This window comes from Lithobates pipiens, unplaced genomic scaffold, assembly GCF_037356315.1.
Source record: "Lithobates pipiens isolate NorthernLeopardFrog02 unplaced genomic scaffold, aLitPip1_a1.2 Scaffold_52, whole genome shotgun sequence".
NCBI classification, from domain to species: Eukaryota; Metazoa; Chordata; class Amphibia; order Anura; family Ranidae; genus Lithobates; species Lithobates pipiens.
The window spans coordinates 3,154,953-3,171,219 of record NW_027507875.1 but is presented as its reverse complement, the minus strand read 5'-3'; the positions used below and the strand labels follow the sequence as shown (position 1 = coordinate 3,171,219).

The following is a 16,267-nucleotide window of genomic DNA, read 5'->3' as shown; positions in this document are numbered from 1 at the left end:
GCAAAAAATGCAGATTTTTTACATATATGTTCAAAGTGTCAACATTCGCCCAGCGCTGAAGTGGTTAAGTAAGCGGTTAAACTGAGAATTATTTTTTTATATTATTTCTGGAACAGTTATTTGTTTTGTGCAAAGACTAATGGCTCTGTAAAATCATGGGGAAATTTACCTGGCAATAAACAACGCTTTTTTTTTTTTTTCTGAAAGCATATCAATGTAGTGCATTTTTTCCCACCTGCTTAAAATTTTTACACAGTCTTGTATTTTCAGGAAAATGTAAACTTTTATTGTGCTTGTGTGCACCAAAATGCATTTAATACCCAGTCTTTGCTAAAATAAAAGATGCTGGATCGAGTAACTGGATAACAAACTGTGAAGTTTTACAATTTTGCATGCCTGTAAAGTGGCGGTAAACTACTGTACCTAAAATTGTCTGTAGGCGATGCTTTAAAAGCATTTACAAGCTATCGGTTTAGAGTTGAACATGAGCTTTGGTGCTAAAATTGTGGTGATACCGAACGTGCAGTGCAATCACTGTTTACATATGCGTGCGGGACCTACAGTATATCTCAAAAGTGAGTGCACCCCTCACATTTTTTTAAATATTTTATCTTTTCATGTGACAACACTGAAGAAATTACACTTTGCTACAATGTAAAGTAGTGAGTGTACAGCTTTTATAACCGTGTAAATGTGCTATCCCCTCAAAAACTCAACACAGTCATTAATGTCTAAACCGCTGGCAACTAAAGTGGAGTACACCCCTAAGTGAAAATGTCCAAATTGGACCCAATTAGCCATTTTCCCTCTGAGTGTCATGTGACTCGTTACTGTTACAAGGTCTCAGGTGTGCATGTGTTTTAAATTTGGTGTTATCGCTTACTCTCTCATACTTGTCACTGGAAGATCAACATAGCACCTCATGGCAAAGAACTCTCTGAGGATCTGATAAAAAGAATTGTTTCTCTACATAAAGATGGCCTAGGCTATAAGAAGATTGGCAAGACCCTAAAACTGAGCTGCAGTGGTCAAGACCATACAGCAGTTTAACAGGACGGGTCCCTCTCAGAACAATGCCATGGTCAACCAAAAGTTGAGTGCACATGCTCCGCGTCATATCCAGAGGTTGTCTTTGGGAAATATACATATGAGTGCTGCCAGCATTGCTGCAGAGGTTAAAGGGGTAGGGAGTTAGCCTGTCAGTGCTCAAACCATATGCCGCACACTGCATCAAACCTAATACCTTTTGAGAATCTGTGGGGCATCCTGAAACGGAAGGTGGAGGCGTGCAAGGTCTCTAACATCCACCAGCTCCGCAATGTCGTCATGGAGTAGTGGAAGAGGACTCTTGTGGCAACCTGTGAAGCTCTGGTGAACTCCATGCCCAAGAGGGTTAAGGCAATGCTGGAAAATAATTGTGGTCACACAAAATATTGACACTTTGGGCCCAATTTGGACATTTTTCACTTAGTATCACCTAGTTTAGACATTAATGGCTTTGTGTTGAGTTGTTTTGAGGGGACAGCACATTTACACTGCTACAATGTAATGTAGCGAGCGTACAGCTTGTATAACAAAGTGTAATTTTTTTCAGTGTTGTCACATGAAAAGATATAATAAAATATTTACAAATGTCAGGGGTGCTTCACATTTTTACTTTTTTTTTATTTTTTTTATTATTATTAATTTTATTATACGTTGTTAATTTTTACACCTTTTTTCTTTCATAAGCAACACCCCTTTGTGATGGCTTGGGTAGTGACAGGTACTGTTTCTTAAGAGATCAGGGGTCTCTTAGACCCCTGATTCCTCCTCTGCCCTCCAAGGCAGCCGATCAAACTGAGATCGGTTTGATCAGTTGATGAGGGATATAGGGCACCGAAACTGGAAGTGATGAAATCTTTGTCACTTTCAGCTTCATCACAGACGAGGAATGAATGATCTCTTCTGTGGGCAGCTGACCCGACCACTTTCAGCAGTCCTGGGCTCCCCAGTGGAATGGAAGAGCCCAGAAACCCCACTGGTGAACCCTTCCCAGCCCTGTAAAAGTGTAGAGCTGGTCGGATCACTTTTACAAGAAAGACAATCGCCAACTCTAAAAAATTACACCAGGTTATGAGCACTCAGCTTAAACTGTTAAAGAAAACTTTGCTTACACTTATGCCCCGTACACACGATCCGTATATCGTACGACGGATCGTACGACCGTTTTCAGTTAATAATTGCAAGTAGAAATTGAATAGCTAAATAGTCACAAATTCTTGTACGGTAGAAAAAAAAATCGTAAGGGATGTCATGTGTGGTAATTTATTTGTATTGTATTTTTGGACGATAACTATACTGACTAAACGAAAATCGTACGAGGAAAATTTCCGTGCATGGCTGATCAAATAATATCGGATGAACAGTCGTGATCGGCTGTCGAAAGTAGTGTAGACGCGATCCGAAAATCGTACGATCCTTCGGATGAACGTTTTCGTATGATATTCGGATCGTGTGTACGGGCCATAACACAAAAATGCCACCAGTGAGCATATTGGCAATTTATTAATGTACAATATGTGGGTTTTAGTAATTTTTTTTGCTTAAAAAAAATGCATTGTCTTCCATTTGTATTGATTGGCTAAACACAGTTGTCATTTTAAAACCATTATAAAAAAATAAAACATAATATATTTTTTCTTGTTCCTCTGTTAAAGAACTATACAGTTATACAGAAAGCTCAGAATTTCAGCTAAACAAGAAATGCTTTTATGAGGACTTTCAAATACATGGTGAGTTACCTCTTCCATTATTTTAAATAAATTGATTGAGATAAATATTTTGCATATGTACTCGCCAGGTTTTCCAACAGTATGACAGTGTACCACTATAAATGATTCAAAATATTGATAAACACCTTTTGCATATTCCTATGGTTCCTCGGGACCAAGGGAAATAAGCAGTGATATATTCATCCATATGCATTGTCTATTTAATGATAGTACTCAGGAAGTATGGGAACATGCGAAATGCAATGTTTGCAGTGAAGTGTGAATGGTGCTAAAATTGGGATATTGTGGAAATACTTGTGATGTGGAAAGTACATATGCTGAATCAGTCGTATATACCATACTAAATGTGTAAAATGGTCTGCCTCATTAAATTTTTGTGTACCTACTTTGTTACTGTTTTTTTTTTTCTTCTTACATTCACTGACTGACACAACTCCTTTATTCTTGATCATTGGGTTATTACGCCACCTTCAGGAGAGGACTAGGCAGAACATGTTAACATGTACAAAAAAACAGAACTTTCTAGTTCCGCCCAAGGGGCAGCCCTTTCAGTAACAACCCTCCTGCCTGCTTCCTGCAGCCTCAGTTTTTTTCTGCCTAGTGAAGGAGATGGACATAGGAACCCTGCGGACCCATCGGGATTGTTTTGCAGAAGTTTGTCTTTTGCGCAAGATTAAGATCTTGTGGTCTGCTATCAACAGTTGGCTGGGTGACAGGCTGGATACTCTTATCCTTGTAGTCTCCCCAGCCTGGCCAGCAAGCGTGTGCAGACCATAGATATGTGCTGGGTTGGCCACCACATACTCAATGCTCTGGGGCAAACATAAGACCGGGCTACTGATGTCTGAGTCACAGTGTGCCATAGCCAGCAGCCACCCCGTACTGATCGGAGAGTGGGTCTGTGATGGAATGTCCCCAGTACGTCTGGAATGGTAAGTAAAGCTCTCCCTGCCTCGGTGGGGCTGAGCAGCTGGGCATTCCCTGGGAGGTCGATTCGGGGATCCCTCTTCTCTCCCTGTCCCTATCCCCCCCCGTGGGGGATGCTGCATGGGCTGCTGAGCGGTGTGTGCCATATAGATAGGGGTCCCCTGGGGGGCTCTCACCTTGGGTGGGGGGCTGCGCTGGCTGGCTGTGCCCCTGGGTGTCTGTTCTCTCCCCGCTGGGTGTCTGGGGGTCTGCACATGCTGATCACCATAGCGCTGTTTTGCCGCCATTTTCTCTTTTTTTTTCCATTGCCCCTCTTTGTGTACAGTTGTTTGGTGGCCATGTTTGGTGTGACTCAGGGAGAATTATGGCCAGGAACCATTTTACTGTAGTTCGGCGGCCATTTTCCCTGTGATTATGTCCTTTATACTGGATGGTCAGCGGCCATTTTGTTGTAGCCCAGCTTGTTTTTTTTGGCCAGAGCTGGTCCTTGAGGGCTCAGAACAGCGTGGTTTCTTCTCAGACACCTGAGAGCTGGTACAGGAGACAGGCACGATTAGCTAAATGGCGCAGAACTCAGTCAGGGTGGTGAGTCCTGCGATGGAGTACTCCCAGCCTGCAGAAGCTAGGAGGGTGGGACTATACACCTGTCCTAAGTCTCCAACAGGTGGCAGACAGGGTTGGTCGGCATGGCTTCAGAAACTGATGTTTCTTCCCCCAACTCCCTGCAATTGCAACCGGCTCGTCTGCAAACAGTGCAGTGCCTTTGGACGCCTTGTTGGAGGTCCTGAAAACGCTTGTTGCCAGGGTGGAGGGGGCGTGCAGGCGCAAGGTAGTAGAATGCCCCCTGCCCCCCGTCCTTTGGGGAGTGCTCTGACACAGACTCAATCCCCGCTGAGACTGGTGGCACCTGCTCTGTCCTTTCAGATGACGCTGACCAGGATCGATCGGACAGTGAGGATGAGTCTGGGTTCATGCGAGAAGCGCTAGTTGGAGCACTTATCACAGCTGTGTGAGATACCCTGAAGATCAAGATACAGCAGGTCCTTCTGCTGCAGTAGTGGTCCCTTTTGGGTCCCGTACGCCAGCTCATATACCTAAGGCGTTTCCATATCTGACTTATTTCAATAAGTTAATATACAGGAACTAGCAGACAAGTTAGTGCACGGTCTAAAGCACGTTTGGGACGCGGCTCTGGATACGCTTCCTCTGCTATCCAGGGCTTCAGTGTCAGCAGTGGTGCTGAAATGCTGATCGGCGGGCCAGGCATCTAAAGCCTTGACGGATCTACCCTTCCTTGGTGAGTGGCTCTTTGGAGCCTCGTTGGATGACATTATTAAGAATGTCACAGGTGGGAAGAGTACCTTGCTCCCACAGGCCAGGAAGACTAGGAACCACGCCACAGGCAAGGGCCCTCATTTTCCGCTCAAGAGTTTTTTTTTTTTGTCCGTCCGGGACTTCAGCTAAACGCTCCCAGTCCAACAGGACGACCTCTGAGGGACAAAAGCATCACTGGAACCGCAAGCCTAACAAGCCCGTGAGCAAAAGTGCTACCGGCTGAAGGTTGCCCCCACCTGTCATACAGGTGGGGGGGTCGCCTTTGGGAGTTGCAGCCCAATGGGCCTCTCAGCTATCTGACCAATGAGTCTGCAAACTGATTTCCTCTGGCTACAAGATAGTTTCTCTCTTGACCACCAAACAGACTCTTCCCCTCCAGAATACCCTTACTCAAGGCTTGCTGGGGGGCCCTATTGGGGGCAGTATGGGACCTGCTAAGTTGCAGGGTGGTAGTGCCTGTTCCGAAGTTGGTAAGGTTTCAGGGGTTCTACTCCAATCTGTTTGTAGTCCCCAAAAAGGAAGGGGTACGTCCAATCTTGGACCTAATAGCCTCAATTACTTTGTAAAAGTACAGAGGTTCAGAATGGAATCAATTCACTCAGCAGTCGCTGCACTCCATCAAAGGGACTCCCTTGCGTCTTTGGACTCCAGGATGTATACCTGCACATGCCCATATGCCTCAGGCATGAGAGGGTTCTGCAAATTGCAGTCGAAAGCCCACTACCAGTTGTGGCTCTCCCTTTTTTGGCTTGGTTTCAGCACCCAGTGTCTTTACCACGGTAATGACTCCAATTTTGACATTGTTGAGACAATGCGGGATGACAATTGCAGGTTATCTGGACGATTTCCTTCTGAGAGCAGCTTCCGCCTCAGAATTAAAGGAGGATGTGGCGATCACCATGCAAACCCTGCAGGAATTTGGGTGGCTGTTGAACCTAAAGAGGTCAGTGTTCATACCGATTCAGCACTTGGAGTACCTGGGCTTACCGCTGGGCTCCATGGAAGCGAGAGTGTTCTCCTTTCAGACAAAACTGCAGACTCTCAGAGCCACAGTAAAACTATTGCTGAACCGCAGGTGGTCGTCGCTGCGTTTCTGCACGCGAGTTCTGGGCCTCCCTTGAGGCGGTACCGTACTCCCAGTTTCACACAAGAGTGTTACAGAAGGAGATATTGACAAAATTGGACAAATCTCCATTATCCCTAGATCAGCAGATTCAGGTGAGCCAGTCAATCAGGGACTCCCTGCTTTGGTGGCTGAGGTCCCCGGCACTTCGGTCTGGGAAGTCGTTCCTACCTCTGCATTGGACTGTGATCACAACAGACGCCAGCCTGACCGGCTGTGGTGGAGTACTGGGAGTACAGTCAACCCAGGGTCTCTGGTCGGGTGCGGAACAAGTTGCCGATCAATGTGCCTGAACTCGCATCGATCAGGCATTGCTTGTCCACATAGTTAATGAGACTACGAGGGCGACCGATCAGGTCAGACAACACCACGGAAGTGGCATATGTCTAACTTTAAGGAGGACCAAGTAGCTCGGCTGCAGCATGGGAGGTCGCTCACATCCTTCAGTGGACAGAGCGACAGGTACCGGCCTTGTCGGTCATTTACATCCCGGAAGTGGAAAACTGGCAGGCTGTCTACCTAAGTTGCCAGATGCTGGGCCCAAGAGAATGGGCATTGCATGCAGAGGTGTTCAGGCTACTGTGCCTGCGGTGGGGCACACCAGATGTGGATCTCCTGGTCTCCCATCTCAATCGGAAAGGGGCCGAGATTGGTATCCAGGATAAGAGATCCTTGGGCAGACCCGTCAATCGCGCTGGTGGTTCCATGGGATCAGTGCCTACTGATTTACGACTTTCCTCCAATAAAGCTACTACCATGTCTGCTCCGCAGAGTGGAGGCTGAGGGGGTTTCAATAATACTAATGCCTTGGATTGGCCTCGGTGTCCCTGACGCACCGACCTAGTATGCCTGCTTGCGAAGGCTCCCTGGCGACTGCTGTTGGGAGAGGACCTTCTGTGTCAAGGTCCGATTCTCCATCTTGTTATACCATCGGTGGTCTCTACAGCATGGCTGTTGAGAGCCAGATGCTAAGGTAGCAAGGCCTATCGGGCTCTGTAATCTTGACTATGTTGGGAGCATGGAAATCTCCTTCTCGGAAGATATACCATCGTACCTGGAAGGCATGCATCTCTGTGTGAGGAGAAAGAATGGCATCCCTGCACCTATTCAGTTTCCAGGATCCTGCTGTTTCCACAGCGAAGAGTAGACCAGAAGTTGGCTTTAAGCACCATTAACCACTTAACAACCGCCCCATAGCCGAATGACGGCTACAGGGCTATTTCTTAACTCTGTGAGGCCGTCAAATGACGTCCTCCCAGAATTCCGCCCTTGCGCGCCCCCTGGGGCACGCACTCGAGAGCATCCATGAATGCTGGGTCCATCACGGTAAACGCCCGCTCATCGTGGCCGTTTACCACGTGATCGCTCCATCAAATGACGGAGCAATCACTTGTAAACAAACCGGCGTCATGTTATGACACAGGTTCCTCCCTCCCCTCTCTGTACCGATTGGTACAGCGGAGGGGAAAGATCGGTGTCAGCAGGGCTGTGGGCTGCATCTGTAGTGCCCACATCACCGAATTTAACCCCTCAATTCCCTGCCAATACTCTGCAATACCAGCCAATACCCGCCAACACTCTGCCAATACCCGCCAATACTCTGCAGTTCCCGCCAATACCCTGCCAATACTCTGCAATACTCTGCAATATACCCTGCCATAAATTGCCATACCCGGAGATACCCTGCCATACTCGGAGATACCCTGCAATACCCAGCCCTACTCGGTGATACCCTGCAATACCCAGCCATAGACGTCCGCCCCCCCCCCCTACCGCTTCCCTCCGGTGCTTCTACCGACTCACCAATACGATCAAAGCCAGAATCTTTTTCTTTTTTATTTATTTTTTTTATTTCAGGCTTGCCAGCCTAGAGGTGAGGTGTGGGGTCTTATTGACCCCATATCTCACTGTAAAGAGGACCTGTCATGCCATATTCCTACTGTATTACAAGGGATGTTTACATTCCTTGTAATAGGAATAAAAGTGATCAAAAAATAAATTTTTGGGGAAAAAATGTCAAACTAAAATAAAGTAAAATAAAAAAAAATAAATAAAAATGTAAAGTGCCCCTGTCCCCATGTGCTCGCATGCAGAAGTGAACGCATACGTAAGTCCCGCCCACATATGAAAACGGTGTTCTAACCACACATGTGAGGTATCGCTGTGAATGTTAGAGCGAGAGCAATAATTCTAGCCCTAGACCCCCTCTGTAACTCAAAACATGTAACCAGTAAAAAAATTTCAAGCATGGCCTATGGGGATTTTTAAGAAGCGATGTTGGCCGCCATTCCACAAACGTGTGCAATTTTGAAGAGTGACATCACATATCTATTTACTCAGCATAACTTCATCTTTCACATTATGCAAAAATTGGGCTAACTTTACTGTTTGTTTTTTTTTAAGCACAAAACCGTTTTTTTTCCAAAAAAAAAGCCTTCGAAAAATTGCTGCGCAAATACCATGCGAGATAAAAAGTTGCAACGACCACCATTGTATTCTCCAGGGTGTTTGCTAAAAAAAATATATATAATATTTTGGGGTTCTATGTAATTTTCTAGCAAATAAATTATGATTTTTACATGTAGGAGAGAAATGTCAGAATTGTCCTGGGTGCTCCAGAACGCCTGATGGTGCTTCCTGCATGTTGGGCATCTATATGTGGCCAGGCTGTGTAAAAGTCTCACACATGTGGTATCGCCGTACTCGGGAGTAATAGCAGAATGTGTTTTGGGGTGTAATCTGTGGTATGCATATGCTATGTGTGTTAGAAATAAACTGATAATATGACAATTTTGTGAAAAAAATTAAGTAAAAAAAATCTTGGTTTTGCAAAGAATTGTGGGAAAAAATGACAACTTCAAAAAACTCATCATGCCTCTTACTAAATACCTTGGAATGTCTCCTTTCCAAAAAGGGGTCATTTGGGGGGTATTTGTACTTTTATGGCATGTTAGGGTCTCAAGAAATGAGATAGGCCGTCAGTTCTTCGGGTGTGATCAATTTTCAGATATTGGCACCATAGCTTGTGGACTCCTATAACGTTCACAAAGACCAAATAATATCCACCAATTTGTTCTTATTTTTACCAAAGATATGTAGTGGTATAAATTTTGGCCAAAATTTATGAAGAAAATTCTAATCTGCTAAATTTTATAACAGAAACAAAGAAAAATTCATTTTTTTACAGAATTTTCGGTCTTTTTTCTTTTATAGCACAAAAAATAAAAAACCCAGCGGTGATTAACCCTTTCCCGCCGAGCGTACGCAGATGTGCGTACTCGGCTTCCGGGGGGTATACCGGGATGATGCCCGCACCTGCAGGCATCATCCCGGTACCGTTTTGTTCAGCGGGCGATTGGCTATCCAGGCATAACAACCGATGCGGCTAAAAGCCGCTCGGCTGTTATGCCGGAGGAGCGGGAGGGGACTCCCCCCCCCCTCCCGCCGCCTCCCGCCGCTGTTACCGGTGCTCCCGCTCGATCGGGAGCACCGATTCCTGCTGCGATGCCTCCGGCTGCTGGGGAGGAACTGGAACGAAGCCGTAATCGGCTTTGTTCCAGTCTCCTCATGGTAAACACGGAAGCGACGTCATGACGTCACTTCCCATTTACTCGGCTGCCAATGGCGCCGGTTTAAAAAAAATATCCGGTATTCAGAATCGCCGTCTTCGGCGATCTGAATACACTGAAGTGTAAAGGAGGGGTGGGAGGTCTTTTAGACCCCCGATCCCTCCATAAAGAGTACCTGTCACTGCCTATTACTGTCACAAGGGATTTACATTCCTTGTGACAGCAATAAAAGTGATGACATTTTTATTTTTTTTATTTTAAACAATTTAGTCATTTTAAAATAAATAAAAAAAAAAAAAAAATTTTTTTTAAAGCGCCCGCTGTTCCCGCGAGCTTGCAAAGCAAAGAAAACGCATACGGAAGTCGCGCCCGCGTATGTAAACGGTGTTCAAATCACACATGTGAGGTATCGCCGCGATTGTCAGAGCGAGAGCAATAATACTAGCACTAGACCTCCTCTGTAACGCTAACCTGGTAACTGTAAAAAATGTTTAAAGCGTCGCCTATTGAGATTTTTAGGCACCGTACTTTGTCGTCAATCCACAAGTGCGTGCAATTATAAAGTGTGACATGTTTGGTATCTATTTACTCGGCGTAACATTATCTTTCACATTATGCAAAAAAAATTGGATAATTTTACCGTTTTTTTTTTTTTATTCATGAAAGTGTCCCCTTTCCCAAAAAGTTGCATTTAAAACACCGCTGCGCAAATACCGTGTGACATAAAATATTGCAACAATCGACGTTTTATTCTCTAGAGTCTCTGTTAAAAAAAAATATATATAATGTTTGGGGGTTCCAAGTAATTTTCTAGTAGAAAATATGGATTTTAACTTGTAAACACCAAATTCCAAAAATAGGCTTAGTCATGAAAGGGTTAAATACCACCAAAAGAACGCTCTATTTGTGTGAAAAAAAGGACAAAAATTTCATATGGGTACAGTGTTGCATGACTGAGTAATTGTCATTCAAAATGTGAGAGCACCGAAAGCTGAAAATTGGTCTGGTTATTAAGGGTGTTTAACCACTTCAGCTCCGGACCAATAAATACCTTAAGGACCAGAGGTCTTTTTGCAATTTTGCACTGCGCTGCTTTAACTGGTAATTGCGCGGTCATGCAATATTGCACCCAAACGAAATTTGCGTCCTTTTCTTCCCACAAATAGAGCTTTCTTTTGATGGTATTTGATTGCCTCTGCGATTTTTTTTTTTTGCGATATAAATGGAAAAAGAGCGAAAATTTTGAAAAAAAAAGATATTTTCTTCTTTTTGTTATAAGAAAAATCGAATAAACTAAATTTTAGTCATACATTGAGGGCAAAATTTATTCAGCCACATGTCTTTAGTAAAAAAAATGTCAATAAGCGTATATTTTTTGGTTTGCGCAAAAGTTATAGCGTCTACAAACTAGAGTACATTTTCTGGAATTTACACAGCTTTTAATTTATGACTGCCGATCTCATTTCTTGAGGTGCTAAAATGGCAGGGCAGTACAAATCCCCCCCAAATGACCCCATTTTGGAAAGTAGACACCCCAAGGAAATTGCTGATGGGTATGTTGAGCCCATTGAATATTTATTTTTTTTGTCCTAAGGGATTGAATAATGACAAAAAAAAATAAAAAAATTTTTTTTTACAAAAAGTTGTCACTAAATGATATATTGCTCACACATGCCATGGTTATATGTGGAATTGCACCCCAAAATATATTCCGCTACTTCTCCCGAGTATGGGGATACCACATGTGTGGGACTTTTTGGGAGTCTAGTCGCGCACGGCACCCCGAAAACCAATCACCACCTTCAGGATTTCTAAGGGTGCAAATTTTTGATTTAACTCCTCACTACCTATCACAGTTTCGAAGGCCATAAAATGCCAAAATAGCACAAAACCCCCCAAAATGACCCCATTTTGGAAAGTAGACACCCCAAGCTATTTACTGAGAGGCATGTTGAGTCCATGGAATATTTTATATTTTGCCACAAGTTGCGGGAATATTACAAACTTTTTTTTTTTTGCACCAAGTTGTCACTAAATGATATATTGCTCACACATGCTATGGGCATATGTGAAATGACACCCCAAAATACATTCTGCTGCTTCTCCTGAGTACGGGGATACCACATGTGTGGGACTTTTTGGGAGTCTAGTCGCGCACGGCACCCCGAAAACCAATCACCACCTTCAGGATTTCTAAGGGTGCAAATTTTTGATTTAACTCCTCACTACCTATCACAGTTTCGAAGTCCATAAAATGCCAAAATAGCACAAAACCCCCCCAAATGACCCCATTTTGGAAAGTAGACACCCCAAGCTATTTACTGAGAGGCATGTTGAGTCCATGGAATATTTTATATTTTGCCAAAAGTTGCGGGAATATTACAAACTTTTTTTTTTTTTGCACAAAGTTGTCACTAAATGATATATTGCTCACACATGCTATGGGCAGAAGTCAAATTACACCCCAAAATAAATTCTGCTGCTTCTCCCGAGTACGGGGATACCACATGTGGGGGACTTTTTGGGAGCCTAGCCACGTACGGGACCCCGAAAACCAAGCACTGCCTTCCGGATTTGAATATAAAATGCTACCAAAAAACCTGTTAGCGATGGCAGGGATCAGGCCTGACTCTGCGATCGCTGCAGTTATGTGTTTAGTGTTTTGTAAGTGACAGTGATCGATCGATACTGCACTTGGGTGGGCTGGGCAGAGGGGCAAAACGCAGGTGCCAGCAGGTATTTGGGCTGATCCCGCTAACAATGCGTTTTTTTGGAACCCTAAACTGCTGGGGACGCTAGTATAGATCTGATCAGATCAGATATTGATCTGTTCAGATTCTATACCACTACGGGAGGTGTATGCTTTGTGTGTGGGTGTTAGCGGTACTGGCACTAACCTAGCGCTGCCTGGGGCGACGCAGACCCTGACCCTAAAACCTAATTGATATCACCCGCCGGGTGATCAGGGGGTTAAATCTTTATTGGGTAATAAATGGTGGGTGCCCTGATGCTATAAAAAACAAACTAACCAGAGTCACCCGTAACACTTATACGGTGATCAGTGGTGAAAGGGTTAACTAGGAGCAATCAGGGGGTTCAAATTTTTATTAGGTAGTATATGGGGGTCCCTGGCGCTATATAAAAACCTGACGGGGAACCTAAATAACTAACTGGCTAACCAGCGTCACCAGTGACACTTATACTGTGATCGCTGGTGAAAGGGGGTGAAAGGGTTAACTAGCAGCAATCAGGGGGTTAAAACCATTATTGGGTAGTATATCGGGGTACCTAGCGCTATAAAAACCTGGCGGTGAACCTAAAAAAATAACTAGCTACCTAGCGACACTAGCGACACTGATGCAGCGTTCAGAAAAATTATCGCTTAGTGACACTGGCAAAAGGGGGTGAAAGGGTTAACTAGCAGAAATCAGGGGGTTAAAACCATTATTGGGTAGTATATCGGGGTACCTAGCGCTATAAAAACCTGGCGGTGAACCTAAAAAAATAACTAGCTACCTAGCGACTGTAGCAACACTAATGCAGCGATCAGAAAAACGATCGCTTAGCGACACTGGCAAAAGGGGGTGAAAGGGTTAACTAGCGGCAATCAGGGGGTTAAAAACATTATTGGGTAGTATATCGGGGTACCTAGCGATATAAAAACCTGGCGGTGAACCTAAAAAAATAACTAGCTACCTAGCGACACATGCAGCGATCAGAAAAATGATCGCTTAGTGACACTGGCAAAAGGGGGTGAAAGGGTTAACTCTAGGGGCAATCAGGGGGTTAAATCTTTATTGGGGGGTGATAGGGGGCTACCCTGGACCTAACACTAACTGCCCTGACAGTTTTTACTGTCACAACTGACACTGAATGCATTGATCAGTAAAGAAATGATCAATGCAATCAGTGACACTGTGACTGGGGGGGGAGGGGGGGCGGGGGGGGATCGGGGGGCGATCGGGGGGGGGGTTTGTGTGCCTGTGTGTACCTACATGTCAGTGTAGTGTTGGTGCACACTTACTTTCTGTCTTCTCCTCGTAGTCCGGTCAAAAAGACCGCCCCGAGGAGAATGACATCACTTCCTCCTTCCTGTGTAAACAATACACAGGGGAGGAAGCTTCTCATTGGCCAGGAGCGATCCAGAGGGGGTGGCCGAAAACCAACGGCCATCCCCTCATCACGGAGCGCTCCTGGACCGAATCGGACCGCCGTAACCAGCGGGAGGGGGTCCGATCGGACCCCCCACCCGCTGGAAGGCAATCACGTAGATGTACGTGATTGTGCCTGCCTGTGCCATTGTGCTGACGTACAATGGCAATACGGCGGTCCTCAAGTGGTTAAGTGCCCAGTGGTCAAGTGGCTAAAGGACCAATATCAGCCTTGGCTGTCTTTTTTTTCAGCAACCTCTGGCATCTCACTCTCTAGTGAGCACTTTTGTGCAGGGGGTCCGACTTGTAGTTTGTCCGGTGTGTACACCGTTACCCCCTTGGGATCTGAACCTGGTGTTATCAGCGCTTCAGAAACCACCGTTTGAGAACATCAGAGAAATTCCCTTGTTGACTTTCCCGGAAAGTGGTCTTTCCTAGTGGCCATTACATCGGCCAGGAGGGTTTTGGAACTGGCTGCCTTGTCTTGCAAGCTGCCCTATATGGTTACCCATAAGGATAAGGTGGTATTTCGCCGTAACCTTCCTTTCTGCTGAAGGTGGTTTCAGCGCTCCACATTAGATATTGTTACCATCTGTGTCCTAAACCGACACATCCTAAGAGGTGGCCCTTTATTCTCTGGACATAGTCAGGACTATAAAGATATATTTGTCTGCCACGGCTCCCCTTCGGGACTTGGATTCTCGGTTTGTTTCGGTAGCTGGTCCGTAAGAGGTATGACGGTCTTGTCGACCGCCATTTCCAGGTGGATCAGACAGATGTGGTACAGGCCTACGCCTTGAAGGGGCAGGTGCCCCCCTTTCCTGCCATGGCCCATTTCACCAGGACAATTGGGGCCTCTTGGGCTTCCGACCTCGAATGTCAGTCGCTCTGGTGTGTAGGCAGCGATTTAGTTGTCCGTTCACTTTTATACCAAATTCTACAGAGTGGATGTAAGCGCATTGTCTGATGCCTGCTTTGGCCGCAAAGTTTTTTTGGGCGGCCGTGTAATGTTGCAATTCTGCACTTCTTCTTTTTTCTGTTTAAAGAAAATAGTTACCTTTGAGTATAATGCACTGTTGCATTGTTACCGCAAGTTCTGATGCGGTTAGTTAAGGTGGTAACTCCCCTGTTAGGGAGCACATCTGATTGTGGGTGAAGTTCTTTTATGCTGTTTCCCACCCCTCATTATGATACTGCTTGGGGACGTCCCAATGGTCAAGAATAAAGGAGATGTGTTAGTGAACGTAAGAGAAAATAGGATTTTTGTACTCACTGTAAAATCCTTTTTTCTGTAGTTCACTGACTGACACAGCACCCTTCCCTTTTATTCATTACGTTAGCTTGTTGATGTACTGAGGCTGCAGAAAGCAGGCTGGGGGGTTGGGCGGAACTAGAAAGTTCTTTTTTTTGTACATGTTAACATGTTCTGCCTAGTCCTCTCCTGAAGGTGGCGTAACAACCCAATGGTCAAGAATAAAGGAGCTGTGTGTCGGTGAACTACAGAGAAAAGGATTTTTACAGGGAGTACAAAAATCCTATTTTTTTTTTTTTTTTTACAAACATTCGTTATTTGAGAAGAGTGTATGCTTACAAGATAATGGCAATTATATTGCAAATTTTGTACAGATTCAAAAAAATAAAATACCATCTAACCAGACATATATAAATGCAAACATTGGACTTGACACACCATCTTGTTAAATTGAAATGTCATCTGATAGTCCAATACACAATGTTTTGGAGGGTAAAAACCTGTCAACACTGTAACCACCATATTAAACAGGAACCTCTTTCAGCTCAATACATGTAGAGGCCTTTTCTAACCAGGTATCCCAAATTTTACCGTACTTAGCTGGACACCCCCTGTGAGTATATAACTCTTTCTTCTACAGTAGCACAGCATTAACTGCAGCTATCTAATCTTGGATGGTGGGTGGCAGTGCTCTAAGCCAGGGCTTGACAAAACCCATGCGCCAGGTCGCATTTGCGACTAGAATTAGCGACCTGGCGCCTGGGGCAGCACAGCTGGGGTATGCTGTCTCCGCGGACCCCCCCGGCGCGATCGCGTCGGGCTGCGCCGCCGGCGGCCGGTAATTGAGCCCCCGGCTTTGAGGCCTTCTACGATCCTATGGTTCCTTCTGGAATCTGGCGCCCTCTTGTGGTGGCCGTTGGAATTACAACCAGCAATGCTAATGGATGCAATGCTAATTCCCCTGCCTGCCTATCTTCCTTCCCTTTACTCAGAACCCCTAAACATGATATATATATATTTTATTCTAACACCCTAGAGAATAAAATGGTGGTCGTTGCAATACTGTCTGTCACACCGTATTTGCACAGCGGACTTACAAGCGCACTTTTTTGGGGAAAATGTATTTAATAAAAAAA

The 16,267-nt window shown here is 45.0% G+C and overlaps 1 protein-coding gene across 3 annotated transcripts in view; it reads left to right on the top strand.

Annotated features, from left to right (window-relative positions):
* Positions 1 to 16,267, top strand: part of STRIP1 (striatin interacting protein 1) — a 722,689-nt gene that overhangs the window by 155,501 nt on the left and 550,921 nt on the right. For all 3 annotated transcript variants that reach the window (XM_077467363.1, XM_077467360.1, XM_077467361.1), the window contains one exon: positions 2,700 to 2,774. In XM_077467363.1, the coding sequence (XP_077323489.1) occupies positions 2,700 to 2,774 (75 nt within the window). The remainder of the gene's footprint in view (positions 1 to 2,699; positions 2,775 to 16,267) is intronic.